Source organism: Erinaceus europaeus, chromosome 9, assembly GCF_950295315.1.
Source record: "Erinaceus europaeus chromosome 9, mEriEur2.1, whole genome shotgun sequence".
Classification (NCBI taxonomy): domain Eukaryota; kingdom Metazoa; phylum Chordata; class Mammalia; order Eulipotyphla; family Erinaceidae; genus Erinaceus; species Erinaceus europaeus.
Genome location: NC_080170.1, coordinates 59,995,514 through 60,016,342, shown reverse-complemented (window position 1 = coordinate 60,016,342; position 20,829 = coordinate 59,995,514). Strand labels below are relative to the sequence as shown.

Genomic DNA, 20,829 nt, shown 5'->3' with positions numbered 1-20,829 from the left:
TATTGTCTGACTTCACCAGGAAAGCAATTACTCTGAGTGCAGATTCTTTTGTTTTTTTTATCAGAGCACTACTCAGTTCTGGCTTTTGGTGGTGCTGGGGATCAAACCTGGGAATTCAGAGACTCAAGCATGAAAGTCTCTTGGCATAACCATTATGCTATCTCACCACCCAAGGGGAAAATTCAATCCCAGATGTGTGGAGTGTCTCCTTCACACCAAGCATTGAGTTATTCTCAATCTATCTGGAACACTGCCCACACCACCACATCCATTCAGGCTCTGGTGTGACTTGAGATGTGTAAGGTGAGATGTAGTTCTTTTCTCTCTTCAGGCTTGAAAGGGTTGGGAGTCAGTGGTCTCTAAACTTACATATGCAGACAAATCCTCCAGGGCTTAGTGCAGTGAGTCTCACTGGCAGGTTCCACTGGGAACTTGTGACCATTATTCCAGATGAAGACAAGGTTGCTGGACTGGGAGACTGCAGTCCTGGTGACTACTGAACTTACTTACCTGGGGGAATCTCAGCCCTTCTGCTCCAGTGCTCAGCCTAGACTATTCATTCTGACAGTCTGGGCCCAGGGATTAGTGTTGTAATAGTCCCTAAAGGATTCTGATGGGGTGGAGAGCCACTGTCACAAACACCTGACCTATGGCCTGATGTTCCACATTCTAAAGGTCTCCTTTGAAAAAGGGCGTCTGGTTCCGAGTGAAGCTGCTACTCAAATGCCAGAAGGGACCAGGGGGACAGGCAAGTGTGGAGGCAATACTTAGGCTACTCCTCACTGGAAGACAGTGTGGTGTGAACATTGGGACTGCCTTGTTTTCTTTATTTCTTTTTTAATATTTATTTATTCTCTTTTGTTGCCCTTGTTTTATTGTTGTAGTTATTATTGTTATTGCTGCCATTGTTGGATAGGACAGAGAGAAATGGAGAGAGGAGGGGAAGAAAGAGAGGGGGAGAGAAAGATAGACACCTGCAGAGGAGCGACTCCCCTGTAGGTGGGGAGCCGGGGACTCAAACTGGGATCCTTATGCAGGTCCTTGCGCTTTGCACCACCTGGGCTTAACCCACTGCACTAACACTCTCTCTTTTGTATGGGGGATTAACAGTTTACAGTAAATATAGTTGTTGATACATGAGTGCCATATTTCTCAATTTTCTACTAAACATTCACTTCCAGCCTAGGTCCTCCTCCACTATAGTGTACCTGGACCTGAAAGCTCCCCTCAGCACCCACCTCAGTCCTTTACTTTGGTGCAATACTTCTGTTTTCTAAAGGAAACCTATTAGGGGTTTATCTAAATGTCAGCCTCCTTGTGGTCAGGGAGGTGGCTCAGTGAAATAAAGCACTGGACTCTCTAGCAAGTAGTCCCGAGACTGACCCCCAGCATCATGTGTGCCAGGTTGATGCTCTGGTTCTTTCTCCATTTTTCATAAATAAATAAATCTTTTAAAAAAAGGCAGTTTCCTTCAGTAATAGTCTATCACTAATGCTGTGTACTCTCAGTGAACCCAGATCCCCACCAATTAGCACCCCAGAACCTTGAGGAATGTCAGCCTCCACATTTACACCAATGTATCAATATACCTCCTTATATGTATTTCAGTTCTATTTGAAACCTGAGAGCTAGCTCTATTTAACTAATAAAATAAAGGAGACTACTTACTGTACTGCGTTCTGCTGAGGACAGAGGCATGGTATGACATTTGAGGCACTACTGACATTTGAGTCAGGGAATCAGGGAGGGGGCTCTGTCCCACAAGGGCTTGGGGTCTCATTTGTTTTCAATTCAAGGGCTTCAGTTCATGCAGGTAGCTGCACTCTAAGGAGTAAGGCTGCCAATCCCCTTCCCCATGGTTGCTCTGGGTCCACACTCTGCGGGACCATCATTGGGGATTGTTCACAATTGAGGAAACCTGACATTCAAAGAGGACAACAGCAGGTCTCCTGGTACTCATTCAGACTGTTTATTGAGAGCAGAAGGTGGGCTGTATCGTGATACTGCAACATTTAATGTCACACACATTGAAGAGTACTCACAGTCGCAAGCCTTTCAACAGTACAGAGTCAGAGGTTACAAAATTAAATACATATGATCCCCCACATTTGGCAGGAAACAAGTACAGTATGCATGAGGAGGCCTGGGATGGAAGGGCACTTGCTTTTCAATAAGGCAGTTACAACATGGAAAGAAACACACCTGGACTTGGATGGCATGTCGAATGGCAATGTGGGCAACAGCATCTGTCACAGGCAGAGTGGGTGCTGTGTAACAGCAACAAGGGGGTCGGGGTAAGAGGCAGGATGGGTAAAGGGAGTGAGGGGACACACTCCAACCTTCAGACAAGGCTGGATTCCATCTTGAACTGCACACCAACTTCCCCCTTACTCAGAAATAGCCTAATGACAAAACTATCCACCTCCCAGGACAGCCTTCTACTGTGTGACCAGCCAAGAACTCAGGCACAGCCCCCCAGAAGTCTCGTCAATAGATCATGATCCAGGTCCCTTACATGACCACTGAAGCCCAGGACAACATTTCATCTCCTGCCACGTTTTCAAGCCCTGACCTGAAATTACAGGCTAGGTCTGTTCTCCCTGGCCATGCCTTATACAATCTTGACTGGTTGCTGTCCTAATCAGATCGCTCAGCCAGAGCTGCACAGACAGTTGTGGGGGCCAGGCAGGCCTTGGGAAGCTCTACTCAGCTGCAGGGCTTGAGGGTGTGCTCACATCTAGCTGCAAAGTTAGTGAGCAGACAACCAAGTCGAGTGGCTTTTTCCATCTCTGAAAATGAATGAACTGGCAACTGTAACTTTCTCAGGCTTTCCAGCTTGAAAACATGGCACTTGTTCTGATATAGAGACAATGCGGTACTTCACCTTCTCCCTGAACGTTTTCTCAAGGTATGAAGTGCTTGCAGGAATCTTAAGGTCACAGAGCAACAATGTCTTAAAACCCAAAATGACAGGAGCATCTACTTTTGAGGGGGCAAAACCAGGGGTAGAAGATCAAGACTTACATATTCCCCCCCCCCCCCCGCCCCCAGCAGTAGCAACCCCCTCTGGGAGTGTCAGCAAGAATAGGTAAGCACCCAGGCTGACCTCTCAGCATGAATGTTTTCTCAACATTCCCCAAAAGATGAACAAAATCAGCCCAAACTGAGGGGAGGAGTTGGGACCCAGTGTGCCCTTCCTTACAGTGCACACCTGGGTCTTGGGGCAGTGCCAGCCAAGTGGGGTTTGTCCCACCATGGCCCCCATGGGCAGAGGCTGAGATGGAAATGAAAGTGAGCACAGAATAGCTGAGGTTGGCAGAGACAGCAGGCTTCCCAGGAGGTAGTGAGTTCTCTGCCCTCAGAGGTGGGTAAGCCCAGGCTGCTTAGACTCTGGGTGAAACAGTTGTGGGCAGGATTGCAGCACCTATGGGGAGACTAGACTGGATGACTTAGAAGTCCTTCCTAACTGCAGAATCCTATCACTGTGAGAATGAAACACCCTCCATGAGCTGCATTGCAGGAATCCCTCCCACTAGGCAGATACCTTCAAGACTTAAACAGAAGGCTCACACCAAACAGCTGAAATGCCATGGTTTGATAATACTTTCTAGGTGCAAACACTGCTGACTTTGCAGAGCAAGGGGGGAATGTCAAGCCAGGGCAGGGGCACCTCACATCTTGGAGGTGCTAATGTGTAAAGAGAGATTTCCCTTCATCTCATAAGAATGGGTTAAAATCCTTTGGCTTTCAGTCTTTCATGGGACTAAACTAAGATCTCACATGCTGTTGCCAACCTAAGAGGATTCCACCAAACTAAATCTGTATTAAAAACAAAAACAAACATCAACCTTGAATCAGAGCAACATGAATGGCAGGATAGTGACATCTCCATAAGACAATGTTCCAGGCTTATAAAAGTACCCTGACCAGCCAGAACTGAGGCAGGACGTGATACTGGTTCTGGGTTTTGGATTCCAGTTCTGCCAGGAGCACCAAGAGAAGGCAAAGCTGCATGTGATAGGTGAAGAGACCTGCTGGTAAAGAAACGCAGGCAGCCAGGAGGAACATTGCTCCTCAAGCCCACTGCCCCCTGCTTGCCAGGCCTGGTGGCTCTGGAGGGCCTGGCCACTTATGCCAGGCATGCCAAACCATGGGAAACTGCACAGGAGGCTAAGGCAAGTGGTTCAGTGGTTTGATGAAAGAACAGATTTCTGCACATAAGGAAAACCCAAGTTCAGACAGCTTTGTCTTTTCTCTCACCTGACCTGATCTCAAAAGTTGAAAAGATACCAGTATCTTATTGGAGACAGGCAGGATCCCCAGATGCCCCTCTGGAACGAGAGCTCTTAACAAACACATGCAGACAGAGGGGTGCAAATGACATATCTTGTACAAAAATGTGCTGCTGACTTGTTAGAGACACAGGGACAGGACCTACACAGCAACGATTTTCATTTCAACATCAGAAAGGTTCACTTGTCTTTCTAATTAAGAAATGGATGATTCCAGAGAGCAGGCTACCACTTCTGTAACCTTCAAGCCCTACCTGCTCCCAAGCCCAGCCTGATGAGAAAATGCTCCCACCCACCCAGCGGGCAGGTAGGCGAAGTCTTCAGAACTCCTGACTTGGTCTCTCAGGAAAAGCCACACCACTGAGCCTCCTGGCTGCTGCAGATCAGGGGCCCTCAGCTCTAAGTAAGGAGACATCTCTAAATCCTCGCTGAGAATATTTGGAGAGCACCTGCCATGCTGTCCACAGCCAGGAGGTGTGCTAAGAGAAGGCCCCCTGGGAGGATGTTCTATGTACATTCATTTACACATATTTAAAAGGCTGCAATCTGCTAGACATGCACTGTGAACACTGGAGAAGCTTGGCTGCAACAGACACCATATTCCGGTGCAAGTGGCAGCATGTCCATCCAAATGTGTGACTCTGCACCAGAGAAGCCAGAGCTTGGGATGTACCACTGCCTTGTACAGTGCCACTCAGTGCCGACCCCTGTGTGGATGGTCAAGTGAGGCCAGCTCTGAGACACTAATTCTCAGCCAGTTGGGGCAGCTGCTGCTCCTTTGATTCCTTAAGGCTTAAGAGCTCAGAACTGAAACTGGGTGATAAACCAATTACTTCTTGACAACAGTGTATGACAGTGTATGTCAGAAGTTAAAATGCAAGTTCTTTTTTCCCCAGCCCTTACCTACACCCTCTGTCTAAAACACTGATTAGAAAAATTTGCAAAAGCATGCTTTTGGATATAAAGCTTTTTTTCAAAGGATACTTTGGCTCTGACATAATTAGATAGAAGGATCTGAATTTTTTAACATAAAAAATCAGGTATTATGAATAATTAAAAATCATTTTAGCTATCTTTCCCCTCTAAAGGGAGTCAAAAGCACTCATAAAATGAGCATCAGATGGCACTGACCTTTGCTGCTCAAACTCCTGAGGCCCAGAGGACAGGGCAAGTCAGACTTTCCACCCCAGTGCTAGACTTCTGAGCAGGTATCACAAACAAACCACATGATCTTGGGCGGCTACCTTAGTAATTGTTAACTAAGGACTTGTACTTCTGAAAACACTGGCCCCCAACCTTTTAATATATACTCCCAACCCTGTCACTTGTGGCCCAGAATAAGGCCTGAATTCACAACAGTTTACCCCAGAGATGGAGGGGTAGGTGCATGCAGACTTGTCTGTGAGACTGTCAGCACTGGAGTCTCTGGAGCCTCCACACATGTGGCTCGGCACAGGCCGCTGCCCAGAAGTCCACTTCCGGCCTGATCACTTCTGCTGGCACATTAAGATCTCCTCCACACTCTGGAAGGTACATGATAAGCGACAGAAAAGGGCAGCGGTTTCATGAACAGGAGGGTTGAAGCAGGTGCTGGCAGCACCAATGACAGCTTGGTCAGCCAGCAGATACTGAGTGCCCACTGGGTACCAGGAACAGGCCAGCAAAGGCACCAGTGCCACATTGACCTGCCGATAAGCAACACAGCTTTCTACAAAGAGGGGGTGTCTGTGCGCCAGTAGGGGGCCAGTCAGCTCATGCATGGGCAACACCAACAGCCCATCACCACTTTCCCCACTGTCTCACTCAGGGCTACACAGTCTTAGAAGGTGACTGCCCAGACACTCCTCTCCCACATTTCCAGTAGAATCGACTTAATGCTTTGTTGGATGCTGTAATACATAGGTTTTTCTTTCATTTTTTTTCAGTGAGCTTGTTTTTCAGTCTAGGAGTTGTCTTAAATGAAAGTCTTTGTACACACATGCTGAATCATAAGTATACAATCCTCCTGACCACAAAGATTTACAGTATTCATCATTCAAAGTTTTTATTTACAATAAAATTTAACGGTCCTTATGGGCTTATCCCTGGCAGGAGTCACCTGGAGGTCTAGGATTACATCCATTCCTTGTAGAGGCACTATGCCCTCACTCCAGCTTGCTGCCCTCTGACTTCTGGTCCAGCCTGCTCTTGTTAGTCTTCACCATGTAGATGAAGTAGGCCAGGGTCTCCTTCTCATTCACAGGTATGTTCCTGAAGTGTCGGCTGACAGTCTATACGAGGGCAAAGAGAGTCCATGAACACATGTAAAAACCAGGGCTGCCAATTCCCAGCTGTGCAAGAAGAACAGGAAGAGGCTCCCAAAACAGGGGAGAGCTATGGCTATGTCTGCTGCAGAAGGCAGAGCACTCTCTGTCCCAGGAGGTAGGTGGTTTGGTTTCCAAACTTCCAGGCACTCTTAAGCCACAGCACCCCTAAGGCGCAATTTCATTTCTAGGGCAGCCAATTGCCTATCATGGCATCACCTCAGTCACCCTCACAGAGGCAGAGTCTGGCCCTCCCTCGTTGGCTTGCATCTACCATAACTGATCAGGCTCTGGAACAGGGTAGAAAGTGTCCTTTTCTATCAAAGGAATAGCCAACTAAACAGATGTGTCTGACCAAAAACTCACTTAACTAATATAACTGTTTCTTGGACACATGAGATTAAAAGAAAAAGTTATCATTTTCTGCATGTTCTGGGTTCATATTTAAAGTCCTGAGAACACAAGGCCTCCACTTACCCTCGCCCTTCCCCTCCACCAGGGCTGACACCAGCAAAGAAACAATGTCATCTCAAAGGGAAGGCAGTGTGCCCATTATATCTGGTGAAGGGGAGGTTTAGGAAAATAAAAGGCAACAAGAAATCTCTTGGGGAAAGCCCAAACTCCCAGCTCCAGAGGGTCTGATCCTGAAAGGAAAATCTCTGCTTGGGGTAGGGGTAGATAGGATAATGGCTATGCAAACAGATTCTCATGCCTGAGGTTCCAAAGTTCCAATCCCCCGTACCACCATAAGCCAGAGCTGAGCAGTGCTCTGGTTAAAAAAAAAAAAAAATCTCTACTTGGACAGAGGTGGCTGGGACAGAGAAGAGAAACTCTTAGGATGGTAGAACTGCATTTTACCCTCCCATCTTTCTTTCTTTAATAACCCTTTTAAACCTTTTTTTTTAAAAAAATATATATATTATCTTTACTTACTGGATACAGGCAGCCAGAAATTGAGAGGGAAGGGGGTGATAGAGAGGGAGATAGAGAGAGACACTTGCACCCCTGCTTTACCACTCACAAAGCATCCCCCCTGCAGGTGGGGACTAGGGGCTCAAACCTGGATCCCTGTGCATTGTAACATAGGCACTCAACCAGGTGTGCCACCACCTGGCCCCCCATTTTTCTTTTTTTCTTATACTTAATTTATTTATTTCTGTTTGTTGCCCTTGTTATTTTATTGATGTCATTGTTATTGGATAGGATAGAGAGAAATGGGGAGAGAAGAAGACAGAGATGGGGAGAGAAAGATAGACACCTGCAGACCTGCTTCACCGCTTGTTTAGCGACTCTCCTGCAGGTGGGGAGCTGGGGCTCAAACCAGGATCCTTAACGCTGGTCCTTGCGCTTCACGCCACCTGCGCTTAATCCGCTGCACTACAGCCTGACTCCCCCCATTTTTCTATAATAGAAAAACTCAGAGAAAAGAAGGATGAGAGAATGCCCAAACAATGCCATTAAGTACCATGCCAGGTGGTCAGCACATTTATAAATAGAGAAAAGAGCATCTGCTGCCTAAAAACTGTGTTAACAATGAACTCAGGGCAAGAGAAAACTTTCTTGGGAACTGTTCATTATAATTTTTCCATTGCCAGCATCAAAGAAGAAATCAAGGAAATGAGGGTTTTAAGACAATAAATCTGACATAGCTGATGATGTGCAGGAAGGACAATAGCTACAAAGAATATTGCAAAAACTAGACCCAAACAAATGAACAGAAGAACATTCTAGACTTAAAAGTCAAGCCTGAGAAACCAGATAGTTCTGCCACTACTTGTGTGGTTAAAGCAAGTTCTTTCTTTGTTCTGTGTCAAAGTTACTTCTGTGGAAATATGACTTTCCAGGTTTAAAGCTATGATATTCTAGATTGTGCAAAAGAGGGACTGAGCCCTGGCAGGGGTTATAATCAACAGACATATGTGGTAGGAAGAGAACTCAAAAGCACCATTCTGAATCTTATTTTAGAGGACATTGTTTACCTACTTCTGCTAACTGGGCTTTATTGAAGCCTGGTCTGGTCTGCAATTTGTAGTGTCGTTTATAGCGTCGTAGAGTGTTCACCTGCAGCTGGAACAGATCAACCTAGAAAGGAGAGAGGCACAGCAAGTTAAAGTTACCTGATCAGCCACGCCTCACCAGGAGCCCACTGTGTGCTTAGCTCTACTCCAGGTGGGGTGGGGACAGACATGACTATAAAAGCTGACTTACAAATGATCCATGAAGAACTAGTTAACTGACTAGGAGGAAGAAATGACAGAGGAAGAGAGTGCTGGCTGGGGAGAGTAGTCCCAGAGGCTGATGATGGAGGCAGTGAAGCCTAAGCTAAGGAGAGGGTGGCTCAGAAAGGCTGTGAGGAAGGAGGCAGAGTGGAGTGAGGAAGGGGTCATAAGCATGGACTGCAAGCAGATGAACAGGTGGGACAGGAAGCACAACAATTGTGAAGGTGTAAAAGGTGAGTCTGGAGGGGAGCTTGTCTTAAAAAGCAGAAGGTGGAATGTGACAGTGCAGGTAGATGGACATGGTGATGGTGTGCAGGGAAGATGAATGAGGGACAGAAGAGGTGGTCTAGAAAAGAGCTGGCACTCTGGAGGGGACATCAGGCATGAAGAGTAAAGGTAAACCCAGAGAGACAGTCTAGAGGAAGAGATATAGGGCCTGACAGCTGACTGGACAGAGGGGGTAGAAATGAAGGGCAGTGGAGGAAGTGCTGTGGATCTCGGGCAGTTCTCTCCCAGGCAGGGAACTCAGGTAGTGGCCTCCTTAACAACCCTCTAGCCAGTGTGAATGGACACAGCAGTGGGTCAGGTTCTTTGCAGATGACTGGAGAATAGAGGGCAAAGGACCCCCCCTTCTTTCTAACACAGGGAGAGAGGAGAGCTGCACAGTCATGAAATATCAAAGGCCCAGATGTTGGGCTGCCTTTACCTGCCTCTAAAAGAGCTGTTCTTGCTTCAGGCAGGTGGAGAGCACTTAAAAACAAAATGAATGATCAATATGAGGGACCCAAGTCCTTCATTCTTTTCAAAACATTCCTTAAACCTTTTTTTCTTTTTTTGTGAAAAGCATTAAGAAATCAGCTACACCCATTTCCTTGTGAGATAATAATAGCAGCAATACTAAAGGCAGTGGAAAGACACAGTAAACCAAATGCTAGGAAAGGACCATAAGGAGGGGCAGGGGAAAGGGCACATTTTCAAATGTTTCTTCCACTTCCCCAGACAAAGGCCCACCCACTCTTTCTAGTTCTACAGTCACTTTCCCTCTGAGTGCTAACAGGCAGCTGCCTTATGAAATATTCATGTGTAAAATATTCAATGTACACTATAAACAGTTCTTTTGCTGAGCTATAAGTGAAAACAATTTAGACAGAAAGAAAAACCTATCTTCCTCCCTGCAATTGTGTGTAACAGACACGGCACCTTCCAGGAAAGTGGCCTCTGCTCAGGAAGCCTCAGTCTCCTTGGGGATGGACATCTGGCAGTGTCTGGAGATGGTTTTTATTGTCATGACTGAGGGGGCGGTGGTATGACTCCACCTGATGAGGAGAACACAGGGGTGCAGCTGAGGACCCTGTGGAGCATGGGACAGCCCCCATAACAGTGATCTGGCCACATATGCTGTAGTGTAGGAGTCTGGGAGGGAAAGTCAGTCAAAAATTGTGAGAACTGACAAACCACACCTTCATTTTAAAAACTAGGAAAGTGGGGAATGACTCCCCCCAATTTTAAAGTCAATGGCCAAGTTTTAAAACACTTGACATTGTGGTTGTATTTACATTTGTCAGGGACTTTTGGAAGGAAGTATGGCTCCCCAACTTGGACACATGACTAGTCTGTAAACTGACAAGCAGTTACACCAGCAACTTCTCAGTTCTTAGATATGACAGTAGTACTAGAATCTCTTTCACCTTTCTTTTTTGGTGCCAGGGGTTGAACAAGAGGGTTTCAAACATATGAAGAACGTGTTTTACCACTGATCTACATTCCCAACCCCTTAGGATTCACTGTTCAAATAGACCCACAATAAAACAAAGAGGGGTGTGTGTGTGTGGGTGTGTGTGTGTATGATAGTCCACAAAAAGCAGGCCCTACAAGAGAGTAGGACTAGATAAGAACCCCTTCCCCAGCCTCTCTGGTCCATGTGCTTTTACCTCGGGAATGTCAGTATCATGTTCAGGAGAATCACCACCATCATCACTTGTCTTCCTCTTCCTTTTATTTCGTACACTCTGGATGAAATTCTTGTGGAAGTCACAGATATACAGGTGCCTTACCTGGTGGGAAGCAAATCAATGTCAGAGCTGCCAACCCGTGGGAACAGCAACGGGTGTCTGTTGAGTTATGGGCATTTCTCCTTTGCAGGGCACTGGAGAGGGCAGAAGAGACACCAGCCATAATTTCCAGAAGCTTGCCACTGAGTTACAGACCAAGAAGCCCACAAAGGGGATGCTACCATCATCCAGGGTTGTGTGTTATTCCTGAATCTGTACAGAGAGGCAACAAATGGCATGGGCTAGGTAAGGGGAAGAGGCACACTGACTGCAGGTTGCAGTGAGGATGTGCAAGTAGAAAGGAGATAGCCTAATGTGAAGGCCCAAGTCTCAGGGTTTCTAATAAGGACAGGTGACAGCTGGCTGAGAAATGTGGGGACACAAGAACAGCTTAGATTTCCCTTCAGTTAAGACTGAGGCCCCAAGGCTTTTGAAGCAGGGTGGGCCTGGCATTCTCAGCAGACTTCTGGAGTTCCACACTTACAAAGATCCCCAGGAAGAAGAGCAGGGAAGGAAGACTGGTATTGGCAGACCACATGTCCTATTCTCACACCGGGGTGGCTACTGTGCTGGGGAACAACTGTCTGGAAAGTCTCACAGGTCCACCTATTTACAGTTCCTGTAACGCCTCATACATAACCCACAAAGAGTGGAAAGAGGTGTGGGAATTCTCCCAAGAAGGAAACACACAAGAGAAGCTGGGTGGGGGAGAGGGGGCAGGCAGTGACACACCTGCTTAAGCACACACATTATAGTGCACAAGTGCCCAGGTTCAAGTCCCTGGTCCCCACCTGCAGGGGGAAAGCTTTGAGTGATGAAGCAGTGCTGCAGGTGTCTCTCTGTCTCTATCCAATACTGAGTCAATAAAAAGATTTTACACACACACGGGGGGGGGGGGGAGAGAAGCTGGAGAAGGAGATGTAACAGCTCACATGTGGAAACTTTCATTTAGGAACATAAGTACCTGGGCTGGCTGGAATGATCAAGCCAGAAGACAAATGGAACATCTGTGTAATAACAAGGGATACTCAGACAGATGTTGCACAAATGTTCCAAAGGGACTTCTGGATTTGAGTTTACTTCCTTAGTTCTTCTTAAGCCTGTTTTTTGAGGGAAACCAAGATGACAGTACTATTTCTTTCTTTTTTAAAAAATATTTATTTCCTTTTATTGCCCTTGTTTTATTGTTGTAGTTATTGATGTCATCGTCATTGTTGGATAGGACAGAGAGAAATGGAGAGAGGAGGGGAAGACAGAGAGGAGGAGAGAAAGATAGACACCTGCAGACCTGCTTCACCGCTTGTGAAGCGACTCCCCTGCAGCTGGGGAGCCGGGGGCTCGAACTGGGATCCTTATGCCGGTCCTTGTGCTTAACCCGCTGTGCTACCACCTGACTCCTGAGAGCATTATTTCATTTTTTATGGTGTTAGGGACTAAACCCAGGGTCTTGACCTAGGCAAGGTACAAGTTCTACTACTGAGCCACAAGCTTCAAGTTCTCTTATTGCAAAAGACTATCATTTTTTTACTGGGGGGTGGGGAAGAGGAGAGGCTAGAGTACCATTCAGCTTTGTTTTATGATAGTGCTGGGGGTTGAACATGGGACCTCTGGGGCCCTAGGCATGCAAATCCTGTGCTCTAACACAGTCATCTTCTTGACCTACTCAAGTTCTTAAAGATAAGTAAGCTGAGTGGCCCAGGGGATGGCATAGTGACTATAGCACTGCACTCAAGCATGAGGTCCTGAGTTCAATCTTTAGCACTGCATGTGCCAGAATGATGTTTTTGTTTTCTTTTTCTCCCTCTCTTTAGTTAGTAGATAAATATTTTTAAAAAAATCAGCACATTAATTCAGATCTTTTCATGGAGAAAACAATTTTAAAAAAAAGCCTTTTCTTTTCAGGATGAATAAACCCCAGAGAGTAGAAGGTGAGTGTTCGCCCCCTCTGATAGCTCAGCTGGTAGAGCAGAGGACTGTAGGAAGTGAGTGCTGTGCGGGTGTTTTGCAGACAACAGATGGTGGCTAAAAGCTGCTGTGCACATACAGGCAGTCCCTTACATAGAAAAAGCAAGATCCATCATCTAGTGACAAATTGGGGGTAGATGTGATGCCATTGGACAAGCTTGTAGCAGGGCAGGGAATACACCCACAGCACACTCTGCAGGCCCAGGAGGAAGGTAATCACACATCAGGAAAGATCACACTCCTCTCATACTCAGAGCAGTGAACCTGTATGAAGACTTACAGATCTTCAGAAGGGGTTTCCTGGACAGGTGACTGGGAGAGCATGGACAAGACACTGGACTGAGGGGATTCTGGGAAGAGAGCTCTGTCACCAACAGTGTCAACCCACTGGCTCCAGGTTCAGGTGCTGAAGAGACAGACTACAGTCACCATGGGTGGGGAACTGGTTTGACCAAGATCACCAGGATTCTGACCCTTGGCCCATGTTTTTTGTTACTTCAATGTTTTTCTTACCCCCTCTCAAGAGAGAGAGAAAGAAAGAGAAAGAAAGGCACAACTATGGCAATTGGAGGAGTGTTTAGAAGGCTGCTGTGTCTCAATCAGAACATGTGGCCAATGTCTACACAGAAGGAGTTAAGTGGTCTGAAGTAGGGTTTTGGTATTGTTAACTTAAAAGGTTCTCTGGGTACCCAGAAAGTGATGCGGTAAATAAAATGTTGGACTCTCAAGCATGAAGTCCAGAGTTCAATATCTGGCCATCTCAAGTGCCAAGGATGCTTTGGCTTTCTCCCTCTCTCAAATAAATCTTTTAGGGTAGAAGTGGTAGCATGATGGTTATTCAAGGAAACTCTCATGCTTGAGGATCCAAGGTCCCAGGTTCAATCCCCTGCACACATAAGCCAGGGCTGAGCAGTTAATTAAAAGAAAAAAGTTTATTAGTGCTCTGATTAGGGAAACAAAACTAAACAAGACCTAGAAAAAGGTTTTCTGGGGCTGGGAGATAACACAGCTGAAGTGCACAGGTCTCGTATGTGAAGAGTTCCAGGTTTGATCTCTTATATCAGCAGTGACCAGAGCTAAGTGGTGCTCTGGTCAAATAAAATAAAATACAAAGGCTCTCTGCACTAAACCATTTCACAAGCTATATATCTACCATTTATCTTTAGTCATTTTCAAGGACATACAGGTATTCAGAGATTTCTAAGGTCAGTGGCCTTTGGGAATAGGGGGCAAGGAAGGTTGGCAACAGAAGCTCTCTCTTTTTTCCTTTCTTCTGTTTCACTTTCTGTAACAGCTAAAAATTCGTGGAACGTGGCAATCACTCAAGTGAATTCCTCCCAGGGCCAAGTGGTGGCACACCTGGTTGAACACATATGTTACAATGTGCAAGGACCTCCACTCAAGCCCCCAGTGCCCACCTTCAGGGGGAAAGCTTTGAGCGGTGAAGCAGGGCTGCAGGTGTCTCTGCCTCTCTATTTTTCTCGATTTCTGGCTGTCTCTATTCAATAAATAAATAAAGGTGAAAAAAAAAGTGAATTCCTGCCCAAGTTCCAGAGAAGGGAATGGAATTCCTTTCAGAAATGAGTCTCCACACTACCTGTAGCAAACAGTGATTCCACCTTGAACCCAGCTCCTCCAGAAGCAAAAGGTGTGTAGCAGCCCAGGTGGGGGGTGGGAGAAGAAGTGTGCTGCCACAGAGGCTTTTGGGGAGGGAATGTTATTGTTAAATGAGGCCCCCTGGGCATGGACAATTTTTTTTTTTTTAGACTAGGAAATATAGCCTACACAGAGCAGCAGAGGAGTGTGCTGCTGCAGTGGAACAGTTTTGCTTCAGCGTGTAAACTCATCAGTGTGGAGCAGCTGTTCACTCTCACAGGAATTCCACTCATTCACTCACTGATAGCAATTAGTAGTAAGAAAGAAATTAACTCATCTCCAACCATTTTAAAACAGCACCTAGCCACTCAAAAGTTGCACATTATTTTTATAATTACAATTATTAAGTTATATAATTATAATTATTAAAGCATTTTTATAATTATTAAAACATTGTAATTATAAACATTTATAATTATTAAAACATTTTTAAGGAAAGATTGAGGGCAGGAGAGAAGAGACAGGAAGGAAAGGCAGGGGATTCACTGAAGACTTATGCATGTGCTTGCAGATGAGTCACAGTGGTTTATGACATCCACCTGCCTCATAGATGCTGTGTGAGGTTGGCACCATCATCTCCTGTCTCTGGGTCTCAGTTTCAACTGTGAAATCAGAAGTGGAAACTTCTCAGTTTAACAAGCAATATCTGGGCGGTCAAAATAGCTCACTTGGATAATGAGCAGCTTTGCCATATGCCTGACATAGGTTTGAGCCTAGCCAGTACTGCACTGAAGGAAGCTTTCTTTGGTGCTCTGGTCTCTTTCACTCTGTCTCTCTGCCTTTATTATAATTAAAAAAATATATATATATCTGACCTACCCCCCCCAACCATGAGAAAGTGATCCTACAAGTGCAGATAAGGACCACCTGAGCTCTCAACTGAAACCACTGAATACTAATGTGCCCCCCCCCCCCACAACCATCTCTGCTTCCTCATTTGGTGACAGCCACTTAAGACTCGGAGCAACAGATGTCAAACTAAAAAGTACCTAGTTGGCTGACAACGGGCACCTCTTGGGATTGTTAACCAGGGGTGGTGAACTAGCACAAGAAAAAAGTTTGCTTGCAATGAATCAGGCAAACAACAGAGGGCAATTCTATCCAAATTTACCCCCCCGCCCCCCACTTTTCTATGGACATTTACCTCCAGCGCAAGGACCCCCGGCCCCGCCCGCCCTCCACACAAACCCCGCGGGGGCCGAAGCTGCGCAGGCGGTGCGGGAGCCGGGGAACGGGTTCGGAAGAGAACGGTGCGGCCCGTGCTCTTGCTCCGCGAGCCAGAGGACCGACCCACCTGTCTGCGTCCCGCCCAGAACAGAACCCGGGTCCAGCCGCCCCGCGGCGGCTAGGGCGGTTCCGAGGGGCTGGGGCGCGGGCTCCCCCAGCGGGGCGGGGCGGGGCGGGGCGGGGGCGCGGGCGGAGGCAGGCGGGGTCCCCGCGGCACTCACGCTCTTGTCAATGTCCAGCCGCAGCTTCTTCTGCGAGATGCTTTTCTGCACGCGCTTGCTGAAGGAGGCGTTGCCCGCGGGCCGCAGGCAGCGCTCGCCGTCCGCGATGAGGCAGCAGCTCTGGCCGTAGCCCGGGGCGGCGGGGGCGGCGGGGGGCCCTTCGCGGCTGTCCTCTTCGGTGCTGAAGCCGTTCATCTCCCCGTCGCGCCCGGCGCCCCCGCAGGCCCCGCGCCCCGGCCCGCTCCCGCCTGTCTGCCCGAGGCCCCGGGGGCCGGCCCGTCGCTCTCAGGGCCCGGCCGGGGCTCCCGGCTCAGGGGCCCGGACTGTAGGCGGGCGGCGGCGGTGGCAGCGGGGCGTCCGCCCGGCGGCCCCGGGGCTCCGCGAGTCCTGGTGGCCGGAGGGTCTCGAAGGCCCCCGCCGGCTCCCGCCTTCTTCGGGCTACGGGGCAAACTCGTCGCCGGACCGCTCCCCGGGGTGGCGCGGCCTCCGCGCGGGGCCTAGGCTCGACCCCGCGGCGCGCCCGGCCCGCCCCACCCCGCGGCCGCCCGCTGCGCCCGGAGTCCGGCAGCCGCAGCCCCGGCCGCCGCCCGCCCGATGCGCCTCACCACAACAGGGCGCTCCCCCGCCCTCTGCGGGACAGCGGAAGTCCCGCCTCCGAGCGCCCATAGGCTGTTCTAGCGCTTTGGGTGGGGCCTCATCCGCCGCTGACGCTGCCCATTGGTCGGCGCCTCCGCCAGTCTCTGGCTCCCGGCTACTTCCTGGACTCTGCTGGGATGGGTTCAAAGTCGAGAAAGTGCAAGAGGGAAGAGTTGCCCGGGTGAGGGAGGGCAGCCGGGCTGCAGACTGGCCGGCCCAGGGCGGACGAGAGCAGGGGCCGGCCTGGACCGGGGTCAGGCGCCAGAAACATCGGGCCACGATTGGGGCCGCCCGTCAGTGCAGACTGGGGTAGGGGCTCAGGGGGACAGGCGGAGGAGGGGCGTTGGAAGGGATGAAGGGACTGTCAGTGAAGGACGGGGCTGGGGAGAGGAAGGGCCCGGCGGCCCGCAGGAGGTGGAGCCAGGGAAACGGCACTGAGAGCCTGGCGTGGCGGGAAGGACAGAGGGACAGCCCCGTGCAGGCACGTGGGAAGACGGGCAGATGCTCGGGTGGGAGCTGATGGCGGGCCTTGCTGGGTAGTCGCGTGCAGGGAGTGGCGGCGTCCCAGCTGGCGACAGAACGGAGGGGAGTGCAGCGGGTGCGTTCGCAGTCGGAGCGCTGGACCGGAGCCTCGCAGGGAAGAGGAGGGGTCGCGGGGGGCGGTGGAGGAAAGGCGAGGGCCGCCAAGCCGTCTCTCCGTGCTGGCCTCACTAGGAGCTGTCACTTGCGGCTTCTGTGGCTTCAAACCGCGGTCTGCTCGGGAGGTAACCGCGCTGCCAGCCGCGGAGCCTGGGATCTGCGTCCAGGACCCACACACTTACAAGTCGCAGGGTGTCTTCTGGTCTAGCACCCCTAGTCAGCTACCCACACTAGGAAGACTGTGGAGTTAGACCGAAAGGGACTACACTTCTCGGCTGGGATTGTGGAGTGTGTGTGTGTGTGTGTGTGTGTGTGTGTGTGTGTGTGTGTGTAATAGTGTTAGATGCACACTTGTACCTGTCTGGGTGGTACTAAGTGCTAGCAACGAGGACCTTGGCGTGTATTCCATTTAAAAAGAGAGACATCAGAAAACAGGGGAAAATAAAAAACCCAATTACTTGTACCTAAGAAAAGTCACCAAACTACTACTAGTAATTTTTTCCCCTGGGCAGTAGAAATACGGCTGATATTGTTCTCCTTTGGTTTTATTTTTGTATTTTTCCAAATAAACATTTATTGTTTTAACTAGAAAAATTTCGCTAAAATAACAGCACTATGGTAAATCAGAAAGACCTTTGAATCTGAGGCACCAGAGGTCCTAGATTCAATCCTAGAAGACAAGAGTTTAGCAAGTGTTGGATTCAAGCATGAGGTCCCAAGTTTGACCCCCAACAGTGCAGGTATTCTCTTCCCCTTCTATTCCTATCTCTCTAATAAATAAAATAAAATAAATTATGAAAAGGTAGGATTCCTGTGTCAGTACTAATAGATTTGAAAGAAAATTATTGTGCTCACTTTGGTGGTATGCATACTAAAACTAAAGGACAGAGTGTAGTAGCCTGGGTCCAGTGCAAGAATGACAAGAACAGGAGTAGATAGCATAATGGTTATACAAACAGACTGTCATGCCTGAGGCTCCAAAGTCCCCAGCACCACTATAAACCAAAGCTGTGCAGTGCTTTGGAGTCTCTCCGTCTCTTTCCCTCTCTCATTAAAATAAAAGAAAACCACTGTGGCAGTTGGTGTCGCTTCTTCATCAAGCTGAGTCTGGAGAAGGGAGAGCCTACTTCCATAATCAACAGCAGATTTTGTCAGGCCAAAGTTCTCTGGTTGGATGACCCAGGACTCCCAGAAACTTTGATTTTTCTTTTTTTTGCTTAATTATTTTTTTATTGTTTAACCAGAGCACTGTTCAACTCTGGCTTATGGTGGTGTGGGGGATTGAACCTGGGACTTTGGAGCCTCAGGCATGAGTGTTTGCATAACCATTATGCTATCTACCCTCCGCCTTTTTTTTTTTTTTTTAAAGATAGAGAAGTAGGGGAGCAGGTGGTAGTGCAGTGGATTAAGCACATATGGCATGAAGCAAAAGGACCAGCATAAGAGTCTGGGCTTGAGCCTCTAGTTCTCCACCTGTGGGGGGGGTGGTCGCTTCACAAACTATGAAGCAGGTCTGCAGGTGTCTATCTGTTGGGTAGTATGCCAGCTCCCCCTGGCTTCTGCTTAACCATATGCCTATATAGGGATTGAATTGATCCCATTCAAAGCTTTGGTCTATTTACATAAATCACTTTTATATTTACATAAAGCACCACACTCCCTCCAGGGCATTGGTGGTTTAGTGGTAGAATTCTCACCTGCTCCACCCCCTCTCCTTGTCACACCCTGATCCTCTCCTTGTCACACCCTGATCTTCCACCAGTCACTTTTTGCTCCACCCTCTCTATGTCACATCCTGTTTCCACCCTACTTGGAGAATATAAAAACAGCTGCTCTTCTGATTAAAGACACTTGGAAATTGCTTTCCGGCTCCGAGAGTTCCAGAGTGTATCTCCTGCGAAGTTAGTGTGGCACGAGTTCCTGATCTCTCTCCCACGCAGCAGCCTAGATCAGCTCCAGTTGAGTTCTCTCCAACCCAGAGAGCACTAGCTCGGGAAGAAGCACCCTCAGGCTATCCCGGCATCTATCTTTATCTACTCCCTCTGTCTTCTCCTCTCCATTTTCTCTCTGTCCTGTCCAACAACAACAGCAATGGTAATAAGGGCAACAAAATGGGAAAAGTGGCGTCCAGGAGCTGTGGAAATATAGATGTAGTGCAGGAACTGAGCCCCAGCAATAACTCTAGAGGCAGAAAAAAAAAGAAAAGAAAAGAAAAAGAAAGAAAGAGAAGCGGAGTCAGGTGGTAGCACAGCGGGTTAAGCACATGTGGTGCAAAGCGCAAGGACTGGCATAACGTATCCCGGTTCAAGCCCCCAGCTCCCCACCTGCAGCGGAGTTGCTTCACAAGTTGTGAAGCAGGTCTGCAGGTGTCTATCTTTCCTTCCCCCCTCTCTGTCTTCCCCTCCTCTCTATTTCTCTGTCCTATCCAACAATGAAGACAGACAATAATAACTACAACAATAATACAAGGGCAACAAAAAGGGAATAAAATATTTAAAAAAAGAGAGAGAAGTAAAGAGGCAGAAAAAGAGAGTGAAAAAAGCCACAACATCAAAACTTCCTTCAATGCCGAGGGATCTAGGCTCAAACCTGAGTCACACACGTGGCAAAGCAGCAAGTGAGTTATTTTACCAGCCTTAGTGTTGGCTGACTGGCTTTCTTTCTGCCTTGTGTTATTGTTGTTTCATTTATTATTTATTGGATAGAGACAGAAATTGAGAGGGAAAAAGGATATGCAGAGGGAGAGAGAAAGCTTGACATCTGCAGACCTGCTTCACCACTTGAGAAGCTTCCCTCCTCCAGGTAGGGAGCAGGGGCTTGAACCCCGGTCCTTGAGCATGGCAATATGTGCACTTAACCAGGTGCACCACCTCCTGGCCTCCTTTCTTTTCTTTTTTTTTAAAAAAAATTTTTTTTAATTTTCTAAAATGAGTTTTTTCTTTTTTACTGAAGGAGTGAGAGAATGCCAGAGCATTTTTAACTAATTAATTTTTTACTAGAGCACTGCTCAGCTCTGACTTATAGTGGTCTGTGTGTGGGGGGTGTTGAACCTGGGACTTTGGAGCCTCAGGCACGAGAGTGCCTTTGTATAATCATGCTATGTACCCCAGCCCTTTTTTAAAAAAAATTATTAATGAGAGAGGAGGAAATAAAACCAGAACATCATTCTGGCACATGTGCTGCTGGGGAAGAAAGATTTTATTTTTATTTATTTATTAAAAAATTTTTTTTCTGTATATTTACTTATTTGTCTTCCCTTTTTGTTACCCTTGTTTTTTATTGTTGTTGTAGTTATTGTTGTTATTTATGTCGTCATTATTGGATAGGACAGAGAGAAAAATGAGAGAGGAGGGGAAGACAGAGAGGGAGAAAGATAAACACCTGTAGACCTGCTTCACCACTTGTGAAGCAACCCCCCTGCAGGTGGGGAGACGGGGGCTTGAACCGGGATCCTGGGAAGAAAGATTTTAAAATGGTCAACTTGAGCAGGAGAGATAGCATAATGGTTATGCAAATAGTTTTCTTGCCTGAGATCTCAAGTCCAATTCCTGGCACCACCTTACACCAGAGCTGAGCTGTGTTCTGGTAAATAAATAAGATAAACAAATAAACAAAATGGT

At 47.9% G+C, this 20,829-nt stretch overlaps 1 protein-coding gene across 2 annotated transcripts; it reads right to left on the bottom strand.

Annotated features, from left to right (window-relative positions):
- Positions 1-1,947: 1,947 nt before the first annotated feature.
- On the bottom strand, positions 1,948-16,568 carry SAP30L (SAP30 like). Of its 2 annotated transcripts, none has more exons than XM_060198028.1 (4): positions 15,935-16,568; positions 10,746-10,868; positions 8,575-8,677; positions 1,948-6,562 (listed from the first exon to the last, which is right to left on the bottom strand). In XM_060198028.1, exons 1-4 carry the CDS (start codon positions 16,127-16,129, stop codon positions 6,525-6,527), a joined length of 459 nt encoding a protein of 152 aa, XP_060054011.1. In that variant the 5' UTR covers positions 16,130-16,568; the 3' UTR covers positions 1,948-6,524. The 2 variants fall into 2 exon arrangements, with proteins under 2 accessions (XP_060054011.1, XP_060054010.1); XM_060198027.1 differs by having other exon boundaries at positions 8,579-8,677; positions 15,935-16,567.
- Positions 16,569-20,829: the final 4,261 nt, after the last annotated feature.

Excerpts from the sequence above, each read along its gene's own strand:
- SAP30L (XM_060198027.1), bottom strand. The coding sequence starts at position 16,129 with ATGAACGGCTTCAGCACCGAAGAGGACAGCCGCGAAGGGCCCCCCGCC. Across the intron at positions 10,869-15,934 it reads GGCTGGACATTGACAAGAGC|GTAAGGCACCTGTATATCTG; the intron begins GTGAGTGCCGCG and ends GCTTCCCACCAG. Across the intron at positions 6,563-8,578 it reads ATAAAGCCCAGTTAGCAGAA|ACTGTCAGCCGACACTTCAG; the intron begins GTAGGTAAACAA and ends GCCCTCGTATAG.